The following is a 27970-nucleotide window of genomic DNA, read 5'->3' on the forward strand; positions in this document are numbered from 1 at the left end:
CGGGCGGTTGCGAGTTGGGACTCGCAGCCGCCACTAAACGCGGCCCCGGGACGGATAGCGGCGGAATGGAGTGGCCCCGTCCCGCCGCTATGAGGCAGTGTGTCTACCGGGGGGACCGATTGTCCCCCCGGGGGATGGGCGCGAAAGCGCGGGCACGGGGAGGATACCGGAAGAATGCTTCGAGCGATTCCCGGTATCCTCCCAAAGCGTGCCGAAGGGTCACCGTGGGGTTTTTAGTGGGTAGGTCCCGCGCCTGTCGTTGTACGGGCGCGGGGAATCCCACACACCCCTCCCACCTCTCCCCAAGGAGGTGGGAGGGAGTCTTTCGAAGATTTTCCCCACGACAAAAAAAAAAAAAAAAAAAAAAAGTAGAACGGCCATTCGCTCACACCGGGGTCGACTATGCACGGCCGATTCAAGCCCGGACAACACCAGGCCGGGGTCATAAGTCTGCCAAAGCATACATTGCGATCTTTGTTTGCTTGACAATTAAGGTGGTCTGTATTGAGCTCGTAAGTGATTATAGTTCACAGGCCTTCATAGCAGCTTTCCATCGGTTTGTATCTCGACGCGGCCTCGCAACCGCTATGTACTCCGATAACGGCACTACATTTCATGGCGCGAACCGCGAATTAGCTTTAGCCCACCAATCCGTCACGAGAGATCCAAATTTTAACAATTTCCTAGCGTCAAAAGGAATTTCATGGCATTTCTTGCCTCCAAATGCACCGCACTTTGGAGTACTCTGGGAAGCTGCTGTGAAAAGCCTCAAATATCACCTGGAACGTACTATCGGGTCCCACACTCTAACCTTCGAGGAACTAGCAACGCTGCTCTGTCGGGTCGAGGCGTGTCTTAACTCCAGGCCTCTTGGAAGCACGTCGGACTGTCTCGAGGAGTACTCGGTCTTAACACCGGGCCATGTCCTGATCGGGTCCCCTCTCGTGGCTCCACCTGAGCCCAGCGTCCTTAACATACAAGAAAACCGATTATCTCGTTGGCAACTTCTACAGAGACTCACGGAAAAATTGTGGAAATCGTGGCAGCAGGACTACTTACTCACGCTTTCCCAGCGCCCGAAATCGCGCACAGTCCAAAACATCGCCAAAAAGGGCCAACTTGTCCTGCTCCGCAATTCGAACCTCCCGCTGTGTAAATGGGAACTCGGTCGCATCGACGACTGCCATCCGGGAAGCGCCGGTCTCGTCCGCGTCGTCTCTATTAAAACCGCACAATCCACGTATAAACAACCACTCGCGAAAGTGTGCTTTCTTCCCGTTTCGATTCACGCGGACAAGACGAACGAAACGGCTCTAAATTAAGCGTAATGGTTCTGTACCTTAGATGTAAGCCTATATAGATTTAAGTTAGATTGTAATGTACTTGCACTTACTGCGTCGTCATGAGCACACTCATGTCCACACCAGTACATGTCGTCACTCACTACGATCATACTGCGTACTACGATTGTTCAATTAGTTCATTCAACAGGGGGGCGGTGTGTTCCGTTTCGACGAACGGAAAGTTCCACTGACGGTAGCGAGCATGCGCGCGAGCTCACGGGCGATCGCGCTCGCGATTCGGCAAAATTCGAAAATTTTCGGGTCACGCTCGACCGAGCCGAATCGCGGTGCGCGATCGCCGTTCAGATTCAAAACCAATAGCAAACAATTAAGTGCGAACGGTGTGACCTTCAAAATTAACTTCAAATCGCTTGTTTTAACGATCTCTCACAGTTCTTTGTGACGGGATTTATCAACTATAACCATTTACGCCACAATTTATTGTTTCTGTTAATCCGGTGAAGTTCTGTGCTTTATAAAGTTACAACATGTTAAGAGTTCATTCTTCATTCTCAAAACCTCGCCGTCCAGTCCTTTACAAAAAAGGGCAAAACAGCTCTCATTCCAAACAGAACAAGTATGCTGGAAGGTTCCCTCAGGGGCTGCCAGCCTTTCAGCTGCAGTACGGGCTTAACGAACCCGGGGTACCCGAGTCATACACACACCGTAAGCCTCCTGTTGGTCGTCACAACGACCCATTCACAATTCCCTATTGGTTTTGTGAATGGTACGTGACGGCAGGAGGAACGGGGGTCTTGGCTTAACCGCCTGGGCCACGAGTATGGCGACTCTATAAAATCGCCCTCCAATCCTAAGCTATGGTGCGCGGCGATGGGATGCATGGTTGGGGGAGAAGGCCCAATCCCAAGCGACCACCTCCGGGGAACCTGCCGAACCCCCGGAGTATATAGGCTTACCCGGGTAAGGCGGCTCTGCCCGGGCGGACCTTTTCTTCCGACCTGCTCGTGGGAATATTATGGAGTTCAATATTAAAACGGGGATGGGACGGGGTAAGTCAGAGGGGGAGGACGAAGGCGGTGTTGGGACTGGAGTGACGGCGCTCGCGCCGCCTCCAGCGCCTGGCCCGGCTTCGTGGAAGGTGGAGGAGGACGACGAGACTGCGTCAGTCTCGTCCTTCTCCTCCACCAGGAGCCTCATAGGCTCTAAGAGGAAGAGGGCGGGGCAGGCCGTCGTCGAGGTGGGCGGGGCGATGAGCCCGTCGGTGAGGCTGAGTTGCCTCAGGGACGAGGTGACCGAGGAGATATCGGAGAGGATCTCCTCGTCCCTGAGGCGGGTGGAGAAAGTCGCCGCAGCCTGCGCCTTTAAGGGGCAGAAAAGCGGTGGCGCGGAGGCCCTGAAGGCCGCGGCGGAGGAAATGAGGGAGGCGGCGCGGGAGCTCAGAGGGCGGAACGCCCGTCTGCAGCTCCTGTTGGAGGAGGAGCGACAGGGGAGGAGGAGGGCAGAGGCGCTGTGGAACAGCGCGGCCCTCCCTCCCATCCTCCCTCCTCCTCCACCGCCGCGTCCCTCGTCGGAGGTAAATAAGCGGAGTGCGGCGGCAGTGGTGCGGGGCACCGCGGGCCCCTCCACCCGCACTCCGCCCGTGAAGAAGTCCCCGTCCTCCTCAGAAGACGATCTTCTGAGGAGGATTGGGGACATGATTGATGGCAAGCTGGCCGCCTTCCGGGAGGAGCTCCTCGCCGGAAGAGCGGTCAGCAGGAAGGCGGTGCCTCCCCGACCTGTTCCGGTACAGTCGGGGAAGGCAAAGAAGGGCGGAGTGAAGGCTCCGCCCAGCGTTGCGGCACCAGGGCCCCGGGTCGCGACCCCCAAGGGGGGTGGTGTACCCGTGAACGCGGTGGTCGCGTCCTCCACAGCACCTTCCCAAGGGGGGGTGGCGTGGAGTGAGGTGGTGGGGCGGAAGGCGAAGCGGGCGGCGAGGAAGGCCTCGCAACCGCAGCCTCCGCCTCCGCCGGCGGCGGCCAAGGTAAAGGCCGCGAAGGTCGGGAAGGCACGACCAGGTCGTCCCCCAAAAACGGCAGCGGTGACGCTGACCGTTGCGCAGGGGGGCGACCTGACCCTCGCGGAGGCGATGCGGCTCGCCAGGGAGAATATCTCCCTGGAAGAGGTGGGCATCGCCTCCGTGAGGGCGAAGAGGGCCGTGACCGGGGGTCTCTTGCTGGAGATCCCCGGTGCAGAAGGCGGCGCGAAGGCGGATCGTCTCGCCCAGAGGCTCCGGGAGCAGCTGGGCGAGCGAGGTGTCCGGGTCGCCCGGCCCACGAAGCGCACGGAGATGCGCGTTTATGGGCTGGACGACTCGGTCAGCGCACAGGATGTGTCCCGTGCCCTTGCGAGGGCGGGGGACTGTCCTGTGGAGGACCTGCGGATCGGAGAGATCCGCAGGTCGCCCTCCGGCCTCGGGTCGGTGTGGGCCCGGTGCCCCCTCTCCGCCGCCCGTAAGGTGGCGGAATCCGGGAGGGTGTTGGTGGGGTGGGTTTCGGCGCGAGTGGAAATCCTCGCGCCGCGCCCGCTCCAGTGTCACCGCTGCCTCGAATTGGGGCACGTGAGGCAGTGGTGCACCTCGCCGGTGGACCGCAGCGGTCAGTGTTACCGCTGCGGTGCCAAAGAGCACCGTGCGAGCCAGTGCTCGGCGGCCCCCCACTGCCCGCTGTGTGCGGACATGGGGAGGCCAGCCGATCACAGGGTGGGGAGCAAGAAGTGCTCCCCCCCCCCCCCTCCCGGAAGGAGAGGAAGAGGCGGGCTGCACCGGCTCCGGTGCCGAGGGCGGTGGCATCGTCCTCCATGGAGGTGGACGGTGCTACGGGGACGGACGGCCTGGAGGAGGCTGGCGCGGCCATTAATTAATGCCGCCCCGCCTCCTCCTCCAGGCCAACCTCAACCACTGCCGCGCGGCACAGGACATGATGTCCCAAGTCCTCGCGGAGTGGGGGGTTGGCCTGGCGGTCGCCGCCGAGCCGTACCGCGTCCCTGATCACCCTCATTGGGTGGGCGACGCGGACGGCTTGGTGGCGACGGTATGGGGAGGGGGCGACGGGTCCCCACCGTTCTCCTTGTTGGAGCGCGGTCGGGGATTCGTCGCCGTGGACTGGGGGGGAGTCGCTGTGGTGGGGTGCTACATTTTGCCCCGTAGCGGTCACGCTGCGTTTGAGCTGTACTTGGCCGAGGTCGCGGCATGCGTGCAGCGCTGCGCGGCCCGGCCGGTGCTGGTCCTGGGGGATTTTAATGCCAAGTCGGTGGCTTGGGGATCCCCCAGGACCTCCGTTCGCGGCGGGATCCTGGGCGATTGGGCGGCGGGGCTCGACCTCCGGGTATTGAACCGGGGGTCGGAGTACACATGCGTGCGGCGATATGGGGGGTCCATCGTGGATGTTGGATTCGCGACCCCCAACGCCGTGCGCATGGTGTCGGGTTGGCACGTGGTCGCCGGGGCAGAGACACTCTCCGATCACCGGTACATCCGGATGGAGGTCTCTGCCGCCGCGGGTGCATCCCGACACGGCCGCCTGCGTGGCACCCCACCACGCCGCTGGGCGCTTCGGCGCCTGGACAAGGACGCCCTGATGGCAGCTGCCCTCGCTGCAACTTGGCCGCAGGGAGCGGCCGAGTTGCCGAGCATAGAGGAGGAGGTCGCCCGGCTCGGAGCATTGGTCGCGGGTATTTGCGACGCGGCGATGCCTCGGGTCGGACGGGCTTCTCCTCGCCGGGCGGTGTACTGGTGGTCGGACGCGATCGCGGAGTTGCGAGTCGCGACTGTCCGCGCCCGACGCCAGTACACCCGCGCGCGCCGTCGTCAACGTACAGGCGACGGCGTGGCGCGAGAGAGGGCAGCTGATGACCTGTATGGAGCATACCGCGTGGCGCGGGTTGCTCTGCAGGTCGCCATCAAACGGGCCAAGACCCGGGCATGGAAGGAGCTCCTCCAGACCCTTGATGAAGATCCATGGGGGCGCCCATATAAGGTGGTGCTGAATAAGCTCCGCCCGTGGGCGCCCCCCGTCACCGAGGGTCTTGACCCCCGGCTGCTGGAGGACGTGGTCAACACACTCTTCCCAATTGGGGAGAGGGGACCGCGTCCTCCGGCGGTGGCGGCTGTCCCAGTGGAGTGGACGGCCGAGTTGGGGGTCACGCAGGAGGAGCTGGCAGCGGCCATCAGACGGCTCGGTGTTCGTAACATGGCCCCGGGTCCGGATGGTGTGCCCGGCCGGGTTTGGGTCTTGACCCAGGGCGTCCTTGGGGCCGACCTCAGGCGGTTGTTCGACCGCTGCCTGAGGGACGGGCGATTCCCCCCCAGTTGGAAGGTGGCGAGGATGGTCCTCCTCCGGAAGGAGGGTCGGCCCGCGGAGTCTCCCTCCGCATACCGGCCCATTTGTCTCCTCGACGAGGTGGGCAAGCTCTTCGAGCGGGTGATTGCAGCCCGCCTCGTCGAGCACCTGTCGCGGGGTGATCCCGGTTCTGGCCGACTGCCAGTTCGGTTTCCGGGGGGGCCGATCGACTATCGACGCGATAGGTCGTGTGAGGGCCCTCTCGGGGGCGGCCGTTTCCCGGGGAGGGGTGGCATTGGCAATATCCTTGGATATTGCCAATGCCTTTAACACCCTCCCCTGGGAAGAGATAAGGAGGGGACTCGAATATCATCGGGTCCCCCCTTGTCTCAGGGCGGTCGTCGGGGATTATCTCCGCGGCAGGTGGATCGAGTATCCGGGCCGGGATGGTGATATGCGGAGGGAGGTGTACTGCGGTGTTCCGCAGGGGTCGGTCCTCGGGCCACTCCTGTGGAACATCGCGTACGACTCGGTGTTGCGGGCCGGCCTCCCCGACGGCGTCAGCACGGTGTGTTATGCGGATGACACACTGGTGCTGGCCGTCGGGGCGCACTGGGGGAGGGCCATGCGTCGCGCGGAGGAGGGGTCGCAACGCGTCGTCGACCGGATCAGGGGGATGGGGATGACGGTGGCGGTCCATAAGACCGAGGTGATTGCGTTTCATTCACCTCGGCAGGATCCGCCACCCCCTCTGATCCGGGTGGGTGGGGCTGACATCGAGGTGAAGCCCCAGATCAGGTATCTAGGGCTGATCCTCGATAGCCACTGGCGTTTCGAGGAGCATTTCCGCTGCCTGGTCCCCCGGTTGAAAAGGATGGTTGCGGCTCTGGGCCGGATCCTGCCCAACCTGGGGGGCCCGGCGGGCCGAGTTCGTCGGCTCTATGTGGCAATGGTCCAGTCGGTGGCCCTATACGGGGCCCCCGTCTGGGCGGACGACCTGGCTGCCTCCCGGCGCAGCATGACTATGCTGCGTCGGGTTCAGAGGCGCATGGCGCTCAGGGTCGTCCGCGGGTATCGGACCGTGTCACATGAGGCGGCGACGGTTCTAGCGGGGATGCCGCCCATGGACCTGCTCGCGCGGTCGCACGCGGTGATGTACCGCCACCGCGTCGACCGTCGCGCGGGGGTGGGGGCGGTCCCGGGCGGGCAGGAACCTGCTTGGGGCGATTTGAAGCGCCAGGCCCGGCAGTCCGTGTTGCTCGCGTGGCAGGAGCGGCTGGCTCTGCCAACCGCGGGGCACCGGACTGTCTGGGCGGTTCGGCCACTCCTGAAGGAGTGGCTGGACAGAGGCCATGGCAGCCTCACCTACCGGATGGCACAGGTATTTTCCGGGCATGGCAGCTTCGGAAGATACCTGTGCCGGATAGGGAAGGAGCCGACGGCGCGTTGCTGCCACTGCGACGCTGAGCAGGACACGGCGGATCATACCCTGGAGGTATGCCCCGCGTGGGAGGGGGAGCGCCGTGTCCTGGTCGGCGTCGTCGGGCGGGATGTCTCGCTGCCGGGCGTGGTGCGCGCCATGCTCGGCAGCGAGGAGAAGTGGAGGGCCGTGGCCTCCTTCTGCGAGAACGTAATGTTGCAGAAGGAGGCCGCGGGGAGGGAGCGCGCCGCTGAAGCTCGCGCTCGTGCGGTGGCCCGAGGTCGTCGCCCGGTCGCGAGGCGTCGCGGGCGGCCGCCTCGGCGTGGCGGATGACCTAGGCTGGGAGGGGGGTCCTGAGGGGACCCTCCTCCCGCCAGGCGGCGCCGGGTCGGACCGGTTGGGGGTAGGAGTGCCTCCCCCTACCGGTCCGACGCAAGGGGAGGCACCCTCGGCGGTCTGGTGCGGCCATGAACGCCCGGCCGCCGAGGGGTGGAAACGGGGTCGCGGGCGGTTGCGGGTTGGGGCTCGCAGCCGCCACTAAACGCGGCCCCGGGACGGATAGCGGCGGGATGGAGTGGCCCCGTCCCGCCGCTATGAGGCAGTGTGTCTACTGGGGGGACCGATTGTCCCCCCGGGGGATGGGCGCGAAAGCGCGGGCACGGGGAGGATACCGGAAGAATGCTTCGAGCGATTCCCGGTATCCTCCCAAAGCGTGCCGAAGGGTCACCGTGGGGTTTTTAGTGGGTAGGTCCCGCGCCTGTCGTTGTACGGGCGCGGGGAATCCCACACACCCCTCCCACCTCTCCCCAAGGAGGTGGGAGGGAGTCTTTCGAAGATTTTCCCCACGACAAAAAAAAAAAAAAAAAAAAAAAAAAAAAAAAAAAAGTAGTGTGCTGGTAAGCAAGCCGTATGATCGTAGGCAAGCAGTGAGTTAGTAAGTAAACAGTATGCTAGTAAGCAAGAAGTACGCTAGTTAACAAGCAGTAAGCATGTAAGCAAGCAGTAAGCTAGTAAGCAAGCCGTGAGCTAGTAAGAAAACAGTATGTTAGTAACTGTTTGGGGGAGGAGGTTTGAAAATACCTCGCCTGACGGGGGTCCGGATCTCGAGGGAAGGAACAGACGGAAAATAAGCGGTACAATTATAATTTTATTTTCGCTTGATCGCCTTATGCGACTAAGCCGTTTATTTCGTTAAATTTGACTCTTAAATACAGACGATAGAAGGAATTGGGGAAAAAACTCAGACGTCTGGCTGACGTCTAGAAAAACCCTCGCGTCGATCGGTTTGATGGCTCGCGTCGCGCTGTTATGGAATAGAAAGAGAGAGACGAATTTAGGCGTTAAATACCTGACAACGTTAGTTACGTTGTGTGTCTTACTCTTTTCTGCACGCTCCTGGTTTGTGCTTGTCGCACTCAAGAGCGGGAATCTCAGCCGCCGCGATACGCATCTTAGCGAGTGGACTGTATATGTGAGCGTTCCCTTTAAATCGGGAATCGCTCTGTTATTGTTACGAGATCGGGGTTTGTATCCAGCTTCCTCCGCAGCCTTAAGAGAGCGGAGAGTTTTCTCCGGTCTCGGGTAATTAAGAGGCGGCCGAATTTAAAAACGTCCCGTTGTCTAGTGAGATTTAATCTCATTACTTTGACGACTGCAACTCTTGATTGTCGCAGGAGAGGGTGAATAGAGGGAGGTTGTAAGGCTCCAACCGTCACCCGGTCCTCGGTCCCTTACCGTCTTCGTATGTGCGTACGGAACACAGTGTGGTGCAGTCTTTCAACGGCGTATTTGACGACTTACGTTGAGACTATCACACCACGGCGCTTTGTGAGTCGCGTTCTACGCACAGTAGCCGTACAGGACTGGCGGTCAGTGAACTGCGCTCTAGCAGGTCGCCGGAAGCTGGGCTTGGAATAACTCGTCCCAAGCTCCGACTGGAAGACGGCAAGTCCACCCAGGGTATACACGCCACGAAGGCCCCTATAGGTGGGAGCAAGACCGTTCGATAACCAAGGGAGGATCGAGTTTTAATCTCGATGCCTCTCGCACGACCGCTGTTTGCAGCAATACGTGGAAAATTCGGGAACTCGATGATACCAACGAGTTTCCCGCAGTCTTTTAACCGGGTCGTACTCACGACCGAATCGATTAACTAGCTGATTCGACAAACGGAATTACACGTAGGTTACTGGTATGAATTTGCTTACGCAATCTAACCAGTAAAGCTACGGCTATAGGTCGCTTGTCCGCTTAACGAAAGTTCGAATAACTCAAACTATTCGAATCTGCGATAGAATAAGCCGATGTGTCACAAAATGTTTCTTCAACGAAGGCTCGTATAACTCGAAGCGATTCGGAGATTTTGGGAATTCTGCGGAGCGTGATCGTTTACCGATGTGCTCAAGGCAGGATCCTGATTAAGAGTGACGGACGAGCACGAGCTGCCAAAAGTTACGCGTGAGAGGGGGAATCCTCCGACACGCGGCGCTGTCGCCGTGTCTTTCGTCCGTCTTCTTCTAACGTATAAACGTACCTTTTCTCTGTACTCGTACGTTGAACTAATTGTTCGAACTCGTACGTTACTTGGTCGATCGCGTGACTTTCAGAAAAAACCCGAAAATTATGGTTTTTCTAGTCTCTATTGTGTCGCGCAACGGACGTCGCGACCGAGAGTCCTCTGGTCGGTTACGTACCTCGAAATCAACACTGTTTAACGAATTTTATGCTATGTTCAAATACATCGAATTAATGCGATATTTAGACAGTAACAAAGCAGTAAGTTAGTAAGCAAGCAGGAAGCTAGTAAGGAATCATTCTGCTAGTAGGGATGCAGTAAGTTAGTAAGCAAGCAGTGAGCTAGTGAGAAAGCATTTAGTTAGTAATAAAGCAGCATGCTAGTAAACAAGCAGTAAGCAGGTAAGCAAGCAGGAAACTAGTAAGCAAGTAGTAAGGTAGTAAGGAAGCAGTGAGCTACTGCGTGCCCGGGGTTCTAGTAAGCACGCAGCGAGCAAATGAGAGAGCATTTAGTTAGTAACAAAGTAGCAACCTAGTAATTAAGTAGTAAGCAGGTAAGCAAGCAGTGACCTTGTAAGGAAGCATTCCGCTAGTAAGGATGCAGTAAGCTAGTTATCAAGCAGTAAGCTAGTAAGCAAGCATTGAGCTAGTAAGCAAGCAGGAAGCCAGTAAGGAAGCATTCGGATAGTAAGGATGCAGTAAGTTAGTAAGAAAGCAGTAAGTTAGTGAGCAAGCAGTGAGCTTGTGAGAAAGCATTTAGTTAGTAACAATGCAGCAATCTAGTTATCAAGCAGTGAGCAAGTAAGCAAACAGTATGCTAGTAAGCAAGAAGTACGCTAGTTAAAAAGCAGTAAGATTGTAAGCAAGCTGTTAGGTAGTAAACAAGCAGTAAGCATGTAAGAGTAGGTGAGAAAGGGGAGTTGTGGACAGGGGGCTCCGAGGGGGGGGGAGGTAGATGGGGGAGGGGCCTGCGCGTCGGACTGGGGGGGCCATTGGTGTGTCCGTCGGTGGGGGGGGGGGCCGACAGTCGGAGTGGGGGTCGGTAACTATTACCGACAGTCGATAATTGGTATCTACAGTCGTAATTAGTATCTATGGTTGGTAATTAGTACCTATGGTCGGTAATTAGTATCAACGATCGATAATTGGCATTAACGGCTGGTAATTACCAGAGGTTAGAAAATGAAAGAGGGTAATTGCCTGGTATCGATAAAAAGGGAAGGGGAGATTAATTAGATGCATCTGGTAAAAAGAAGTGGTAATTATCAAAGGTAATTATCAGAGATCGATAAAGAGGAGGTGGGGAAAGAAATTAGACGTCTATGGCTATTTCGAAAAAGTGATATATTTAATTTTTTTATCACAATTCAGTTTATTTCCTCGAGTATCGCCAAGTATAATTTCCACGGTGGATACAGGTCCTACACCGATTGCAATATCCAAATACTTGTATGCTGTGGATGTGAGGGCAAACCTCCTTCCCAGTATATGAGGCGTTGAATGCTGTTTCTTGCTATTGTTACATGTAGAAAAGTAAATAAAGAATAAAAGGTAAGTAATGACAATAAGTAATGACGATAAGAAAAAATGGATAAGAAAAAATGGTGATAATAATACTTACTCATTACTTGTGCATGCTGTATCGCAAGGAATGCAATAATTCATTTTTTCAGAAAAAATTTGAACTTAGAATTCAATAGATAATGTTTCACGACGATACTATCAAACGAGTGTGAATATTGTGCAGCACTTAAATGCAACGTTGCATCATATGTATCAGGGGAAGCGGGTGGCGCGTAGTGGGGGGAGGAATTTTTTATATCACATGTTCTTCTGCGAAAAGTGCAACTTTTGCAAAAATGTCTTTTAGATTACCTTGAACACGTCTAAACATGCAACTTCTGCAAAGCGTATAACATTACATTCGCAGGATGATGCAAACAAATAATATTCTTCGCGACATAGATCATTTGTGGGGAAGGAGGAATTTTTTATATCACGTGTTCTTCTTCTGTGAAAAGTGCAACTTTTTGCAAAAATTGTCTTTTAGATTACCTTGAACATGTCTAAACATACAACTTCTGCAAAGCGTATAACATTACATTCGCAGAATGATGCAACCAAATAATATTCTTCGCGACATAGATCATTTTTTTACGTTCACACTATACCCAATAATTTTTATGGGATCCACGAATTGTGCGAGCTATTGGGTCCTAATCATTTTACGTACACGATGTTCATCTTGTTATTTTATGTCGCATGTTCTTCTTCTTCTGCGAAAAGCGCAACGTTTTTTGCAAGGCGTTTTAGATTACACTGAACACGTGCAGAACGCAACTTCTGCAAAACGTATACACTGCATTCACAGACAAAGAATTCTGTAATATATATATGGAGACCCTTACCGTGGGAAAAAATTAGATATCATGTTTTGATGATTTAAAGATATGATATATTTATTAAAGCATTGAATAATTATGTTACAAAACATTACTTTTATGGATCCATGAATTGTGCGAGTTATTGAGCCCCAACCATTTTACGTACACGTTGTTCCCCTTCTTACGCAATACTTTTTCAACTAGATATACGTCGGAATTTGCAACGCGTTACAACTCGTGTTCGTAGAATCCTCCAGCAATTGGTTTTTTATAAACATCTTCCAGCAGATACGTTGCAAGATTAGTTTTCTGTACCTCGGCGATTGTAAATATTTCAGTGCTCCAATTCGGTATGTAACTTTTTTCAAAAATTCTCTTGAATTTGCTCACACGTACTGCATCTCCCACTTTTAATCGTGCAGGAGCGGCAATTTTTACATGATTATACACCATTGTTAAGAGCTTAGCAGCGTTTGTTGGTGTAACATCAATTGGTCGCATACCGATAGTTCGATGCTTTCGCGCGTTGTAATTTGATATGAGATGCTGCAGCGAATCGATCCATTTATAATTTCCATTAAGCGTAAACAGTTTCCGCATATCGTTTTGACGACTGACGCCTTCATCACCGAATACGTTGAATAATGATTTATGGTGTATTTTGACAAAAGTTTTTGCATATTTGCGTTGTAAAATTCCTTTCCTTTGTCGGTCTGCAAATTTTTCGGATTCCTCCCACTGTCTCGGATTATCTTCCCGATCGCTGTAGAAACTTCATTTCCATTCTTGGTTTTGAGGGGTATAGCCCACGCATGCTTACTCAACACATCGATAACAGTGAGTATGTAATGGAAGCCTCTGTTATATCGCGTGTAAGGTCGCATCTCGACCACGTCCGCTTGCCATAGGTCGTCGTATCCATGTACTATGACGCGTCTTCGAGGAAAATGTCTTCTCGCTGGAGTATGCAATTCTTCCACAAGACATCGTTTCTCGATACTGGAGGTTTTCTTCTCGGCCATGTATGACTCGCCACTAACGCGAAGACCTAACGCACACGTCTTATCAATCAATGTTCAACGTCTCAACACCCCAACGTCCCCAACACCCCAACACCTCAACGCTCCAACATCTCAATGTCCCAACATCCCAACGTTCCAACGTCCCAACATCCAGCTATTGATGCATTTGATTTCGGAATTCGATAATATCCCTCTCCAAGTGATTCAGTTGATCTTTCAAATTCTGAACGTAATCTTGAAACATGATCATCTTCTTGTCGAATTCATCTTGTCGATTTTTTATAAATGTCATGTTTTCTTGCAAGTATAGTTTGTTGATAGCGTCACCATCCTTTACAGGTGGTGCTACTCGACGAATCTTGCGCGACTTTGCATCATAATCTGCACCGACAATACATAGAGCGTTGTTGCGCACATAATTTCTCACTACTCCATTCCAGCGATAGTATGATTCCATTGTTCCAAACGATGACCCAAACTTGTTGATTGGCATTTTGATAATGATTAACTGTATCGTCAAAGTGCAGCTTAATTTATAATGAGCTCTACCTCGCGAAGTTCCTCGATAATCGATAACATCTCATTGTCGTGAGCATTGTGACCAGCTTGACGCGAAGCCTCGAGCAATCGAAGCCGATCTACGAGTTCGTTAGGATCATTCCAGTGAACGTATTCAATCTTGTTGCTGGTTAATCTCATCGAGCTTGGTACACCCTTTCCAACTTTTCTATCTTTCAATAAAGGCTTGATTACATAGTTATACTTGTATCCTTTGTTGCCTAATGTTTTACCATACGAATCATGCTTCTACTTATGTGCACTCGTTGTCAGCAGTATGTCCCTATATTTGCATTCATCAGCCTCAGTATAAATGTCGTTATCTGGAATTTTCTTAAATATCAATTCATAAAGACCGGGTGTACCAGAATATCGTATGCCATCGATAATTATGTTATCGGCATTGTCCACGTCAACATGTTTATTACCGAGCATCGGTCCATCATTACCGAGATAAACGCCATACACATGATCCATACCAACCTCTATGTCTCCACGTAATACAGACGCGATGTATTTTTGACTCAGCGGACCTAGGTGATTCCGCAACGTTTTTTCACCTTCCGACGTTTGCAACAGACTTCGAACAGATGTTGAGAAACTGTTTTTTGGGCTTTCAAAAACATCTACGTTTGCTAAGCTTTTTGGACTTTCAAAAGTATCTTCGTTTCCTAAGCTTTTTGTTGCTGGTGTTGTTTTAATCGGTATAGAGGTCATCGTATTCATACCAGGTAAACTGCTTAATCTTGCTGAGGTTTTTATTGTTGGTACTATCTTAATCGGTGTAGAGGCCATCAGATTCGTATCGGGTAAACTGCTTAATCTTGCTGAGCTTTTTATTGTTGGCATCGTCTTAATCGATGTAGAGGCCGGTGTAGAAATCATGGGATTCATATCGAGTAAACTGCTTAATCTTGGTTTTTTTATTTTTAGTGGTTTCGAAAGATTTAGCCAGTAATTTGATTGTGTTTTATCCAATTCCTTGATATTCGGAGTGGCTAATGGTTCGCTTCCGATATCTGTATTATTGTATAGATCATAATTTTTTGTCGCGTTATCAACAATTGCTTTCAGCGGTTCAGTAACAGGCTTAAAGTGTTTTTCCAGCGCAATCTCTTCCTCAATTTTACCAGTTTTCAATTCACGATACTTTTTGCGAATCAAATCACTCGTTCTCGCAATCTGTTTCGTTATCCTCTCACAATCTTCAATATTGTTACTCATGTTGGAACACTGCTTTGTCAACGTATCGGAAATAACTGAACATGTTATGATATTGCAAAGTCATTAAATCCCTTTCTATAGCGACCATTCCATAATGCGCTGTCTTTATCAATCACTACAAATCCATATTTTTCTTGCCAACAAGCGGTACACAATTTGCAGAAATTCTCAAATGACATGTCAGTGTTAACATGATCGTTGTATACATGTTTTAGATTTGTACCATCTTGTTTGAACATGATCAGCAGGTTCGCGTTGTCGCGTATCAGATGCTTCGGTATCTTTGCATATGTCTGACAAAGATAGAAACAGTCAACGTCCGAGTGCCTACCCATTGCAAAGTATTCTCTTACCACGTTTTGCTTATCACATGCCACATCATCAAAGATAAAAATGGAATTCGGAAGTGCATCGCTCGGCGGAACGACATCGCTGTTATTCGAAAATGTAAAATAACCAATTTCGTCTATCGATGAGAATATATTTTCTAGATATCGATATTTCGGTTGGTGCAACGATTTCGAGTACACGTAAACGTTTTCGAAACGAACACCGTGCGGACTTTCTAACAAACTAATCAACACGTTCGTTTTGCCACAATTCGATGGACCGCAGATGATAACACGTATAGAGGCCGGCAGCATATTTCCATGTTTGCGTAACTCTTTCTCAGACTGTATCTTTTTGTCTAGATTAGTCACTTTGATCATAGGTGATTGGCGTATGAACTGCATATTTTATCAGCATTATACAAATGAAGATACTTTCGAAAGAGTGCTGGTCTATTTATAGCGATGCATAGAGCTGAAACGATCAGTATTCAAATATAACCTGTCGAGTCAGCAGAACACACATTGACTGTCTACCACCACCATCGATAAACAACTGTGACGAATGTCAGCAAAAATTGGGAAAGGCCTATTAAATCGCGTTGTAAACACACTTCCGATTGAATTACATATTCCAGGTTATCAGTTTTGTGGCCCCGGAACACATTTAGAGAAACGTTTGGCGCGAGGCGATCAAGGTATCAATCCGCTGGATGCTGCATGTCGCGAGCATGATATAGCGTATTCACAAAATAACGATCTCGTAAAACGACACGCAGCTGACAACATCCTAGCAGCAAAAGCGCGAGAACGCATTACTGCGAGAGATTCCAGTCTCGGGGAAAAGGCTGCTGCTACAACCGTTTGGGCGGCTATGAAGGCCAAAACCAAATTCGGCATGGGTTTGAAAAAGAAAAAAAAGAGTGCTGTGAAGAAGCGAATACTTCCAACGGCGAAACGTGGCGGTATCCTACCGATTTTTCCATTATTGGGGGTTCTTGGCTCATTGGTCAGAGGGGCGGCAGGAGTCGCGAAGGTTGTGAACGATAAGAAAGCAATGCATCGCCAGCTAGAAGAAATGAAACGTCATAATCTCGCCATGGAAGGTCACGCACTTTATCTCGCGCCATACAAACGCGGGCGAGGAGTCTCAAAGAGGAAAAAAAAAGTCAAAATTAAAATGCCTGAAGGCGTAACCACAAACATACAACTGCAGCAACTGGCAAAGCGTATGCGTATTGCATATTTCAGAGGTGTTTTTATGCGCAATACTTTACCAACAGATGGGGTACGCAGGAATGAGAGCGGGATCGTAAATTTGGATACTGTCGAGGGACCAGGTACTCATTGGGTGGCATACGCAAAACGGGGAACATGCGCCATATATTTTGATAGTTTTGGCAATCTTCAACCATCGAGGGAACTGATACAATATTTGAAGAATAGTGTAATTGAGTATAATCACATGCCTTATCAGCGCTATAATCAAAGCAATTGTGGACAGCTGTGTTTACAGTTTCTGCTGACAGTTGACAATCAATTTACGGATAATCATTGTACGCTTTAACTCCAGTATCCGTTGGAACATGTCGCTGACGCTAACGCTCACCGGGCAAAATAGTATTCTCGCAGTAAGCTATTTTCCAGCCATCGATTTGAGCAATGGTGATTACGAACTCGGTCTTATGGACTTTGAAACATATTACACATGTTACGAGCCAGGGCCGTGCAGCGCGCGTGGCCTGCGAGTGCGAGAGAGAGTATGGAATATGGTATCAATTTGTTAGTTAGGTACACGGACGAACCCGATGCGAAATCGGGGAGCCGCTAGGATAGTTGATAACGAGGACGAACCTGATGCGAAATCAGGGAGCCTCTGGGATGGAGTCACGTACGGACGAACCTGGTGCGAAACCAGGGAGCCGTAGGAGGGTGAAACGTCGTGAACGAACCCGATGCGAAATCGGGGAGTCACTAGGATTGTTGATAACGACGCAGACGAACCCAATGCGAAATCGGGGAGCTGCTGGGAGGTTGGATAAATCACAGACGAACCTGATGCAAAATCAGGGAGCTGTAGGATGCGGACGAACCTGATGCGTAACCAGGGGGCCGCTAGGATGGTAATAGATTGCGTGGACGAACTCGATGCGTAATCGAGGAGCCACTAGGTTGTAAGGGGTTGTATTTGGATTTGGGGATGTGTTAATTGAACTCGTAACTATGAATTATTAAATATAATATAACCCGAGCGGTAAGGTTATATTATTATGGGAACGTTTAACTAATAATAATCGCTTTATATAATTGTGGGTTAAAGAAGTTGGGTAACTCTGATTTGATAATAAAAGTAGATATATTCTTAAATCAACAAATAAAATACAATTGTTTCGTGTATCTTGTGTCGCGATCAAAGAATGAGTATATTTACCTAAAAAGATCTTGCGCGGTGTTGACGCACTGGCGATGCGGGGGTATGTCAGTTGAAAGTAATGGCCGTAATAGAATTTATGCCGGTTCACGGATTCTATATGGTATAATATTGATACGACAGGGAACTGTAGCCCGATCTCACAAATACAACTGACTAACAAAAATCGTATACGCGTAACGAGAGTCGTGGAGTTGACACTAAGCGTGACGGTACGATTATGATCCCCCGAGTAATGAAATCACGGGGTTTATATACCAAAAAATCTGTGTGGGGCGGATTCAAAAGTACGTTAGAAATCACCGTGTGCACTATTCTCCGAATTGTATTAATTAACGGGCTGCTCTATTCTCCGAATTGTATTAATTAACGGGCTGCTCTATTCTCCGAATTGTATTAATTAACGGGCTGCTGCATCGCGACGGAAGTGACCCCCATTTCAAAGGTTAGATAAGTAGCAGGGCGATTTCATAATGCACGCAAGTGGCAAGAAAAATTTGAGGAACGAAACGTTCGACATACGTAACACACAATACCGAATGTAAATTTGTCAAATAATAAATTTTACTATGATAATAATGATAAGGAAATCATTATTCCCGAGGGATCTTATGAGTTGGACGACATTCACATGTATTTGCAACGATCGCTTTCATGGGATAATGAAGGGAACCCGCCCTTGATGCTTAGAGCTAACAACAATACGATGAAGAGCGAAATTAGGTGTAATTATAGCATAAATTTTACCAAACCCAATACTATTGGCTCGTTACTGGGGTTTTCAACGAATCGGGTGCTGCAACCACGAAAATGGCACGAATCGGATACATCAATCAATATAATGAATGTAAATATCATTCGCATTGAATGCAACGTGACAGCTGGCGCTTACAGCAATAACAAGTGTGCGCACACGATACATGAGTTTTCGCCTACCGTTCCACCAGGATATAAGATATCGGAAAGACCAACACAGATCATTTACCTTCCGATTACTGCACGAAGCATTTCGGATTTGACGATTCGCGTTGTGAATCAAGACGATCAATTGCTCGATTTTCGAGGGGAACAGATCACCGTTCGATTGCATGTGCGGAGACAGCGACTGTAGTAGGAGATGCTTGTGCTGAACGAAGGGGAGCAAGTGAAACAGACGACGCATGAAAATAAAGAGAAGACAATTCAATCGCTTGCACACCACACTGTATCGAATATTGACTGTCTAAAACCATCAGGCGAGAGGACAATTCGATCACCCACAAAACTTACTGCATCGAATGCTGAATTTCTAAAATCGTTGGGTTTTGTTGTACGAAATGACTAATATCTTAAACATTGGAAGCGAACCGATCTTTGATGATCGCATTGTCAAGATTGAGACTCACACATACAACCCATACGCCAACACAACGTTTGGACACAGCGATGAGATACGAATACCTATACAACAGCAGGATTTATACACGCTACCATGTGAGAGCTTTCTATACGTTGAAGGAAGATTCATAGTAAAGAAGCCAAACAATGAGTTGGATGCATTCCTCGGAAATAATTGTGTTGCGTTTATGTTTGATGAAATTCGATATGAACTCAATGATGTGGAGATCGATCGTAACAGAAACGTTGGGATAACAAGTACCATCAAAACATTTGTGTCCTCAACATATGACAAATCGTTAATTTTACGGAATGCTGGATGGGCCGCACAATCAAACATACCGACAGGTTACTTTAACTTTTGTGTACCGCTCAATATGCTGTTGGGGTTTTGCGAAGATTACAGGCGTATAGTAGTCAACGCTCGACATGAACTCATTCTTATACGCGCTCGCAATGATAACAACTGCATCATTGCAAATTCCGCGCTGGAGCCGGAGATCGAATTACTAAAGATACAGTGGCGAATGCCGCGCATTATACTGAATGATACGAATAAACTATCGATGTTGCGGATTTTGGAAAGCGGACAATACCTAAGCATGAGTTTTCGTTCGTGGGACCTGTATGAGTACCCATTATTGCAAAGTACAACAAAACATTCGTGGGCTGTTAAAACTGCAACTCAGCTGGAGAAGCCGCGATACGTCATTTTTGCGCTGCAGACTGGTCGGAAGAACAACATGTCTAAAGATACAAGCAATTTCGATGAATGTAACTTGACCAATGTGAAACTGTATCTAAACTCTGACTTTTATCCATATGATGACTTGAATCTTGATTTTGATAAAAACAGATATGCTATTCCTTTTGATATGTATGCACGTTTTCGTAAAGCTTATTATGGATATGACTGTTACGAAACGCTTTGCAACAGGGAGAACTTTTCGTTGTATGGACCGTTTGTAGTCATCGATTGTTCGAGACAGAACGAATCAATCAAGAGCGCTACCATAGATGTGCGAATAGAATTTGATTGTAAAGAAAACGTGCCAGCAAATACTACCGCCTATTGTCTTATTTTACATGATCGTGTTGTCGAATACTGTCCCCTGTCCAACGTTGTGCGCAAGATTACATAAACTGTAACATCAGCAATGTTTGTAATATATATAACAGGCGGACACGCCGCATTGCAGCATAGTTTCAAAGATATTTTCATGATGGTACCAACATTTGTCGACATACAAGGATTCGTTAGCGACACAGAGTTTGTTGTAAAGGAAGTGGCAGTGTTGAAAAAAGGAAGCACTCTAGCGCATTATATCTTCCAAAGTCCATATCCATGGTGTTTATTATCTGCGCCCGATAAATCACGAGCTACTTGGGTGACGAAGAATCATCACGGACTGTCGTGGGACGACGGTTTTATACCCTACAGCATGAGCAAAATGCTTATTACATCGGCAATAATAAATGAGTCAAACCCAATCGTCTATGTTAAAGGGCTTCAAAAACGTGATTGGTTAACAAACATGGTGGCTGAACATATTAATGCAGAGAACATCGATGCTGATTATGGTGATATTGAATGCTTAAAAAATCTTGATTGTGCAAACACATGGCGATGTGGTAACCATAAAAAGACATGCGCTATGCAAAATGTATTTAAATTATACAATTGGTGGTTAAAATATCAAAAATAAATGTACCTTTTTTGATTTGTAAAATGTATTTAAATTATGCAATTGGTGGTTAAAATATTGGAAATAAATGTATCTTTTTGAATCAATTTATGTCATTTTAAAAATACATCTAATTTCCCCATCCTCCTCCTTCCTAGCAATTTTTATAAAATTATGAACTTTCAGAATATGTCTAAAAATCTTTTAATGTTTTTGCAAGCTTCTGAAAAACATGTACTTATTAGTGATGGTTGAAATATTGGATATAAATGTATCTTTTTATAAAATTATGAACTTTAGAATAAATCTAAAACCATTGATGCCGATTATGAAGATATCAAGTGTTTGAAAAATCTCGATCGTGCTAATACATTGTAATCCAACAACCATGAAAAGACTTGTGTTTTACAAAAATGTATTTAAATTATACAGCGAGTGGTTGAAATATCAGAAATAATAATTTTTTTTTTTTTTTTTTTTTTTTTTTTTTTTTACTGTGAACTTTTCCTAATGTAAAATTAATAACAAATTGGGGTGAGGGAGATGTGTAGAGATACCATGTATATATAAATTGTTTTATTACATACTATAATTACACACATAAAAAATATATATATAATGAAATGAATAAAAAATATAAAAATGACATGAAAATATAAATAAAAAATATATATATTGAAAAATGAATAAGAAATATAAAAATTACATAAAAAATATAAATAAAAAATATATATATTGAAAAATGAATAAGAAATATAAAAATTACATAAAAAATATATATATTGAAAAATGAATAAGAAATATAATTGGTATGTCTAAAGCGGTATTTTATAATGCCCCCACGGCAGCGTCTTGGTTGAATATGGTACAATATATCGTTTGTCATCGTATGGACTCAAAGCAATTTTTGTTTCTGATACCGTGTACACTTCATGCAACATGGATCTTATACACGATTGGTGACAAATCTTTTCAACTTCACCCATCAAACATTGCACATAATCATCAAATGTTATAGTTCGCGCTACAACACTACTCTTGATACCTTTCACCTTTTTCGTATCTTTCTTACCATCGACTTGTATGGCATACATTTTCGCTCTCAATCCAACAAATTCCGTCATAATCGCACCATTATTTTCATCTTTCATTAAACCTGGTACCTTCTTATTAGCAAGCGGAATACCATATCGATTATCTGTGGGATAATCGCTCGTGTCAAAGCGGGTAATATCGCGTATCATAAGTTCATAAATATCGTCACACTCGATGTGGTAGATTAGACTGTCTGTATCGGTGTACATAATTTTACATTTATTCCTATGTGTGGGTAACATGTAATCGTAATGGAATTCATACAAACAAATCTTAGATATATCTAGTATACACATGCCCACATAGATTGGTTTGTTAAATTTTACGAACAATTTATGCAGTTCGATCGCAACTAGGTTTTCCGAAAATATGCTGCGACTGTGGAAATTTGGTTTAGCGATTAGTGCCTCTGCACCGTATCTCCCTCCCCATTTCGTTACTAATTTGACATCTACATGATTGCGCACATTCTCCATGGTTTTACCAAACACTGCATTATTCATTAACTTATATAAATTTTTCTCAAAATCGTTTGTAGCAAGAGTTCTGAACTTTGTATTTAGTTCGATGTAATCGCGAAGCCATCGGGATTGGGAAAACTGTAATACGCGGTGAACTTCAGTTACGCGAAGGCCGTGACGAATACATTGCTGCAGATTGCGATAGTGTATTACGTAACGCTTCTTATCGTATAGAGTCGCGAGGAGCTTCTCCTGGCGCTTGCCAGGCGGTTTGTCATGTGTTGGGCAGAACGGTAGGTCAGTGTGCGAATCATGCAGATGTTGCGGATACTCTAGATCGACTTCCAAAATATACCCCGTCGATGAGTCTAACGCTACGGTCATTACATCTACATCTTTGTTGTTGACCCACTGAAAATTGGCATATGGTAATGGTTGACACATTGCCCAGCCGTACAAATTATTTACATCGAAATACATTAAATATGACGACGGTTGCGATGGATCGTGCGACTGCATGTACAAACCACCACGTATACCACGTTCGATAAATAGGACCATGTCGATATCGGTAAGAAGTTCGAAATTGATACGTGTATGCTTCAGCATGGCATCCCACGTAAAACCAGGCAAAGTATAATAGTGCGCGGGGTCGAGTCCATAACTTGCGATGCAACTATTGCGAAAATTTTCAAAAATATCAGCCAACAGCAAGACATCCGTCTTCAGATACAAATCGCTATACTCGCCGAGCGTTTCAATGGAGAACCGCTTCCACACGTTGACAGCGTGTGCGTAGTCGTTTTCGGATACTGTATCGCCAGTTAAGGAACTGTAAAATGATTTGCGTGATGGTAAACATGATTGGTCCAACTTTTCAATACAGTCAATGTACTCGTATGGAAACACCCCTTTTCGCGTCAATAAATCAAAATCTTCCGCAGATAATTTTTGAAACTCGGACCGTGTAATTTCAAGTTTATCTTTACTAAGAAAAGATACCAATTTCTCGAGACTTGTATTTAAAAATTTAAATGAATCGATGAATTGCAATTTTATGCGCTTGCGCGAGTTTGATTCTTCATTCGCGTTTTCAACGTATTTTGTAAGTGAAATGTACTTCTCTTTTGTTATCGGCAATACAGTGACATCACCCTCAAATGCTGTGGCTATCTCCTTGATAATAAAATGTGAATCATAACCGGATAAATTGTGAAAGACTATAGGGATGGCAAATGCGTCTTTATAATTTAGATTGTGATTTGAATGTGCAGGACCTCTGTACCGACCGGTTAAGTGGCAATGATCGCGTACTCGCATATCATCTCGCGTAAACGGTGTTTCGCATATATGGCAGTGTGTTGCCGTATTAAAATTTCGTAATTGTTCAGCTGATAAATTTTCCATGGGTACATTGGTCGATAAGATGGACTTTACACGATGTGACAAATCTTGAATTTGTCTCACAAACCATGATACGCAATCAGGATCGCGACGACATTGAAACGTAGATAACGAGTCGTCGTACGAGCACCGCACATAATATCCCACGCTAAATACTCGATGATGCTGGTACGTGTATCTTGACGCTTCTCGATCAGTATCCGTTTTCTCCAGGATGCATTCTAGATCGGCATACACGATAAACGGAACACGCTCTTTCCTGTTGTAGTTGCTGAAGCTGAGCCACTTACTGCAATCATCATTTGGCAATATGATGGCGCAATCGTTCATCTTCTCACAATCCATGGTGTGAGCTTCCAGTTTCTCATTCGAACTAAAGTAGTGTAAGCATCTGCAATAAGAGGCATAATTTTTATCTAACATAAAATATTTAAAAGATTTATTATATACATACCTATCACAAAAGTATTTCCTGCCATTATGTTTACTCAATTGTGTGCATACGAGGCGAGATAAGTTCTTAATCCATGTGAAATGTCCCACGTCGTTTGCTCCTTCTAAATACAACAAATTGACATGTCTTTCCATCTTCTTATCGGTGACTCGTATTGGTAACACCTTCTTATTCTCAATGGTATAGACATTGATGGAGATGTTGTTCATATGTTCAAACTTTTTAATTTGGTTCAATGTCATTGGAAATTCAATATCCTGGATATTCAACACTGTTGTATAATGAGGATATGACGATGCCAGAGATACGTGACTTTCGGCTGGATACAGAGCGGCCACCACCGACCACGCAAAACATGCATTGTCCGTTGAGCATACATTGATTACCGCTTTCTTTAGTCGTATCTCTCGCGGTAATTGTATGACACATCCTGCATGCATTGGCATATATTTATTTACATTAACAATTAAATTCAGTATCCGCGACAGTGCCCACCCACTATCGCGTTCCTGAAATTCGTCTAAGGATGCTAGAATGGGTTCGATGACACGTAAATCATACCATTCGCGTAGGTCAGACAAGCGAAAAAGTTCACAATTTTTCGTGTTAACACTTTTGTTTGCACATTTGTTACCAACAACAAATTCACCATTAAGTATAGTATTTATTTTTACACTATCATGTTTCAGCAGAATGTTTCGCACATGATCGACTACAATATCCCTCGCATCTTCGAGAAAATTGCGAGGTTCTATGTGGTTAGAATTTATCACTACACCGGTCAATATACGGTTAACGAAAGCCGTATCAATTTCACGCCATCTGAGTCTTGCACTATGTCCAGCACCCGCATGTACAAATCGATTGCGTGTCGAATCTTTTAGACTTTCTAATCTAGCGATACGAGCAATCAATGATTGTTTTTCACCGATTGAGAGTCGCAGTCTCTTGATTTGGCTTCGTTCCTCCAACGAATCGAGATAATCGCCAAATCGATGTTCCCATAAATTGTATTCTTCCATCGACCTTAATTGAGCGGCTTGCTCGTACAGCTGCTGCTCTTGATGATCCATACTGTCGTCTTTTGTGTTAATGTGTATAGTGATGCATACGATATATTACAAAAAATCACTGTTCCCGATGATGCTTTCGGTGATGCTCGCGATATATTACAGAAATCTATGTCCGCGAATGCGCTGTTATAGGTTTTGCAGAGGTTATGTTTTTTGCGCGTGTTCATCCACAAATGTATTGTATACGTTTTTGCACATGTTCAGTGTAATCTAAAACACCTTGCAAAAAAGTTGCGCTTTTCGCAGAAGAACATGTAACATAAAATAGTAAGAAGGGGGAACAACGTGTACGTAAATATGGTTGGGGTTCAATAACTCGCACAATTCATGGATCGAACACAAGTTGCAACGCGTTGCAAATTCCGACGTGTATCTAGTTGAAAAAGTATTGCATAAGAAGGGGAACAACGTGTACGTAAAATGATTAGGACCCCAATAGCTCGCACAATTCGTGTGTAATGTTATACGCTTTGCAGAAGTTGCATGTTTAGACATGTTCAAGGTAATCTAAAAAACAATTTTTGCAAAAAGTTGCACTTTTCACAGAAGAAGAACACGTGATATAAAAAATTCCTCCTTCCCCACAAATGATCTATGTCGCGAAGAATATTATTTGTTTGCATCATCCTGCGAATGTAATGTTATACGCTTTGCAGAAGTTGCATGTTTAGACGTGTTCAAGGTAATCTAAAAGACATTTTTGCAAAAGTTGCACTTTTCGCAGAAGAAGAACATGTGATATAAAAAATTCCTTCCCCCACTACGCGCCACCCGCTTCCCTGATACATATGATGCAACGTTGCATTTAAGTGCTGCACAATATTCACACTCGTTTGATAGTATCGTCGTGAAACATTATCTATTGAATTCTACGTTCAAATTTTTTCTGAAAAAATGAATTATTGCATTCCTTACGATAGAGCATGCACAAGTAATGAGTAAGTATTATTACCACAATTTTTTTCTTATCCATTTTTTCTTATTGTTATTACTTATTGTCATTACTTACCTTTTATTCTTTATTTACTTTTCTACATGTAACAGTAGCAAGAAACAGCATCCAACGCCTCATATACTGGGAAGGAGGTTTGCCCTCACATCCACAGCATACAAGTATTTGGATATTGCAATCGGTGTAGGACCTGTATCCGCCGTGGAAATTATACTTGGCGATACTCGAGGAAATAAATTGTTGCTGTCTTACTCAACATGGATGGTGTTTATTCAGAAACGCGAGGACATCAAACAACATGTGCTATCAGCTCCTTCTCCAACATCGTTATCAATTTGTGATTTGGTGCTTACGGTTGTTGCAATGCATGATATGAACATTGTACAAGTGAAATTGCATGATGCTTGCATGTATATGAAATCGACAACTCTATTGTTTTTATTCGAACTGGAACAGTGCATCGAGCATGCATATTCGTGGCTATGCCAAAATGCGCACTATGTTGGTGAGAAATACCAAGAATTTACAAATATTTTGAAACGCAATAGTATTATGCGTAAACGTGATGCAGACAAAATCCTTCGTGAATATTACGATAAAAATTCGCCTGTAGATTGCGAGCTGTTGGCATATGCGCTGGATAACATTTTATATGATGCTATTAATAATTAAAAATAAAAACTGTATCTAATTTTTGTGGAATAAAATTTCGAAATAGTCAAAAGACGTCTAATTTCTTTCCCCACCTCCTCTTTATCGACCTCTGATAATTACCTTTGATAATTACCACTTCTTTTTATCAGATGCATCTCTTTTATCCCCCCTTCCCTTTTTATCGATACCAGGCAATTACCCTCTTTCATTTTCTAACCTCTGCTAATTACCAGCCGTTAATGTCAATTATCGATCGTTGATACTAATTACCGACCATAAATACTAATTACCAACCATAGATACTAATTACCGACCGTAGATACCAATTATCGACTGTCGGTAATAGTTACCGACCTCCCACTCCGACTGCCCCCCCCCCCCCGACGGACCCACCACGGGCCCCCCCCACTCCGGCGCACAGGCCCCCTCCCTCACCCCCCTCACCCTCATCTCCACCCTCCCCCGCACCCCCCTCGGAGCCCCCTGTCCAGAACTCCCCTTACTCACCGACTCACACACAATGTGCATTGATTACAAGCAACTCGCCTACAGCCAGAAGAGTAGAGAGTTACGAAAAATACGACGCCACTTAAACAGAACGCTTTGTGTAAAAATGACATTTTACACCACGTTGGACGATGCGTACGAGATTTGTGATACCTGTGCGGAGTTTATTCCGAATACCAAGGAGCGACTATACCTCCATACACCGATGATTGAATGGATCATATAAATATCTGGAAATTGGAATCAGCATGGAATCTATACCACTGGTGGAAATTGTTCTTGGCGACAATCGTGGGAATCAATTGATGTTGCATCTTCCAACATGGAAAACGCTAATGGAAAAACGTGCAGACATCGAAAAAAAATGCACAATTTTATGGATCGGCACCGCTATGGATTGGTGAATTGGTGGTAGATTTTTGTATAATATAATTCGCGAATTATGAAGATATCACTACATAATAAGTCTTTATATTTCAAATTAGAAACTATGAGGTTTTTTATTTAATCTCGAGCATTGTGTCGACCGCATGTATTCGCAGCTTTCCGAAAATACGCATCTTGTCCACAGGAAAATTTTCAAATTTTTTGACACCGTGTTACAACGGCATGATGTCATTGGTGAAACTTTAGATTCGCATGTGTCATGAACGATATTTTCAACGCTGCTCACAGCAAGCTTTGCAAAGTAGGATACCTTTGTTCTTCATGTTCTTCGAAATCTTCGCTGACCATCCCAATTCTTCCATGCATGTGTCATTGGCTGAGCCGAGCCAGTTTCCCTTCTTCTTTAGACCCATCGTTCT

At 46.8% G+C, this 27970-nt stretch overlaps 1 protein-coding gene across 1 annotated transcript; it reads right to left on the minus strand.

Annotated features, from left to right (window-relative positions):
* Nucleotides 1–775: 775 nt before the first annotated feature.
* Nucleotides 776–27964, minus strand: LOC143350226 (uncharacterized). Its single transcript, XM_076782178.1, has 3 exons — nt 27862–27964; nt 23979–25059; nt 776–968 (listed from the first exon to the last, which is right to left on the minus strand). Exons 1-3 carry the CDS (start codon nt 27962–27964, stop codon nt 776–778), a joined length of 1377 nt encoding a protein of 458 aa, XP_076638293.1.
* Between the last annotated feature and the right edge of the window lie 6 nt (nt 27965–27970).

This window comes from Colletes latitarsis, chromosome 14 (assembly GCF_051014445.1).
Source record: "Colletes latitarsis isolate SP2378_abdomen chromosome 14, iyColLati1, whole genome shotgun sequence".
NCBI classification, from domain to species: Eukaryota; Metazoa; Arthropoda; class Insecta; order Hymenoptera; family Colletidae; genus Colletes; species Colletes latitarsis.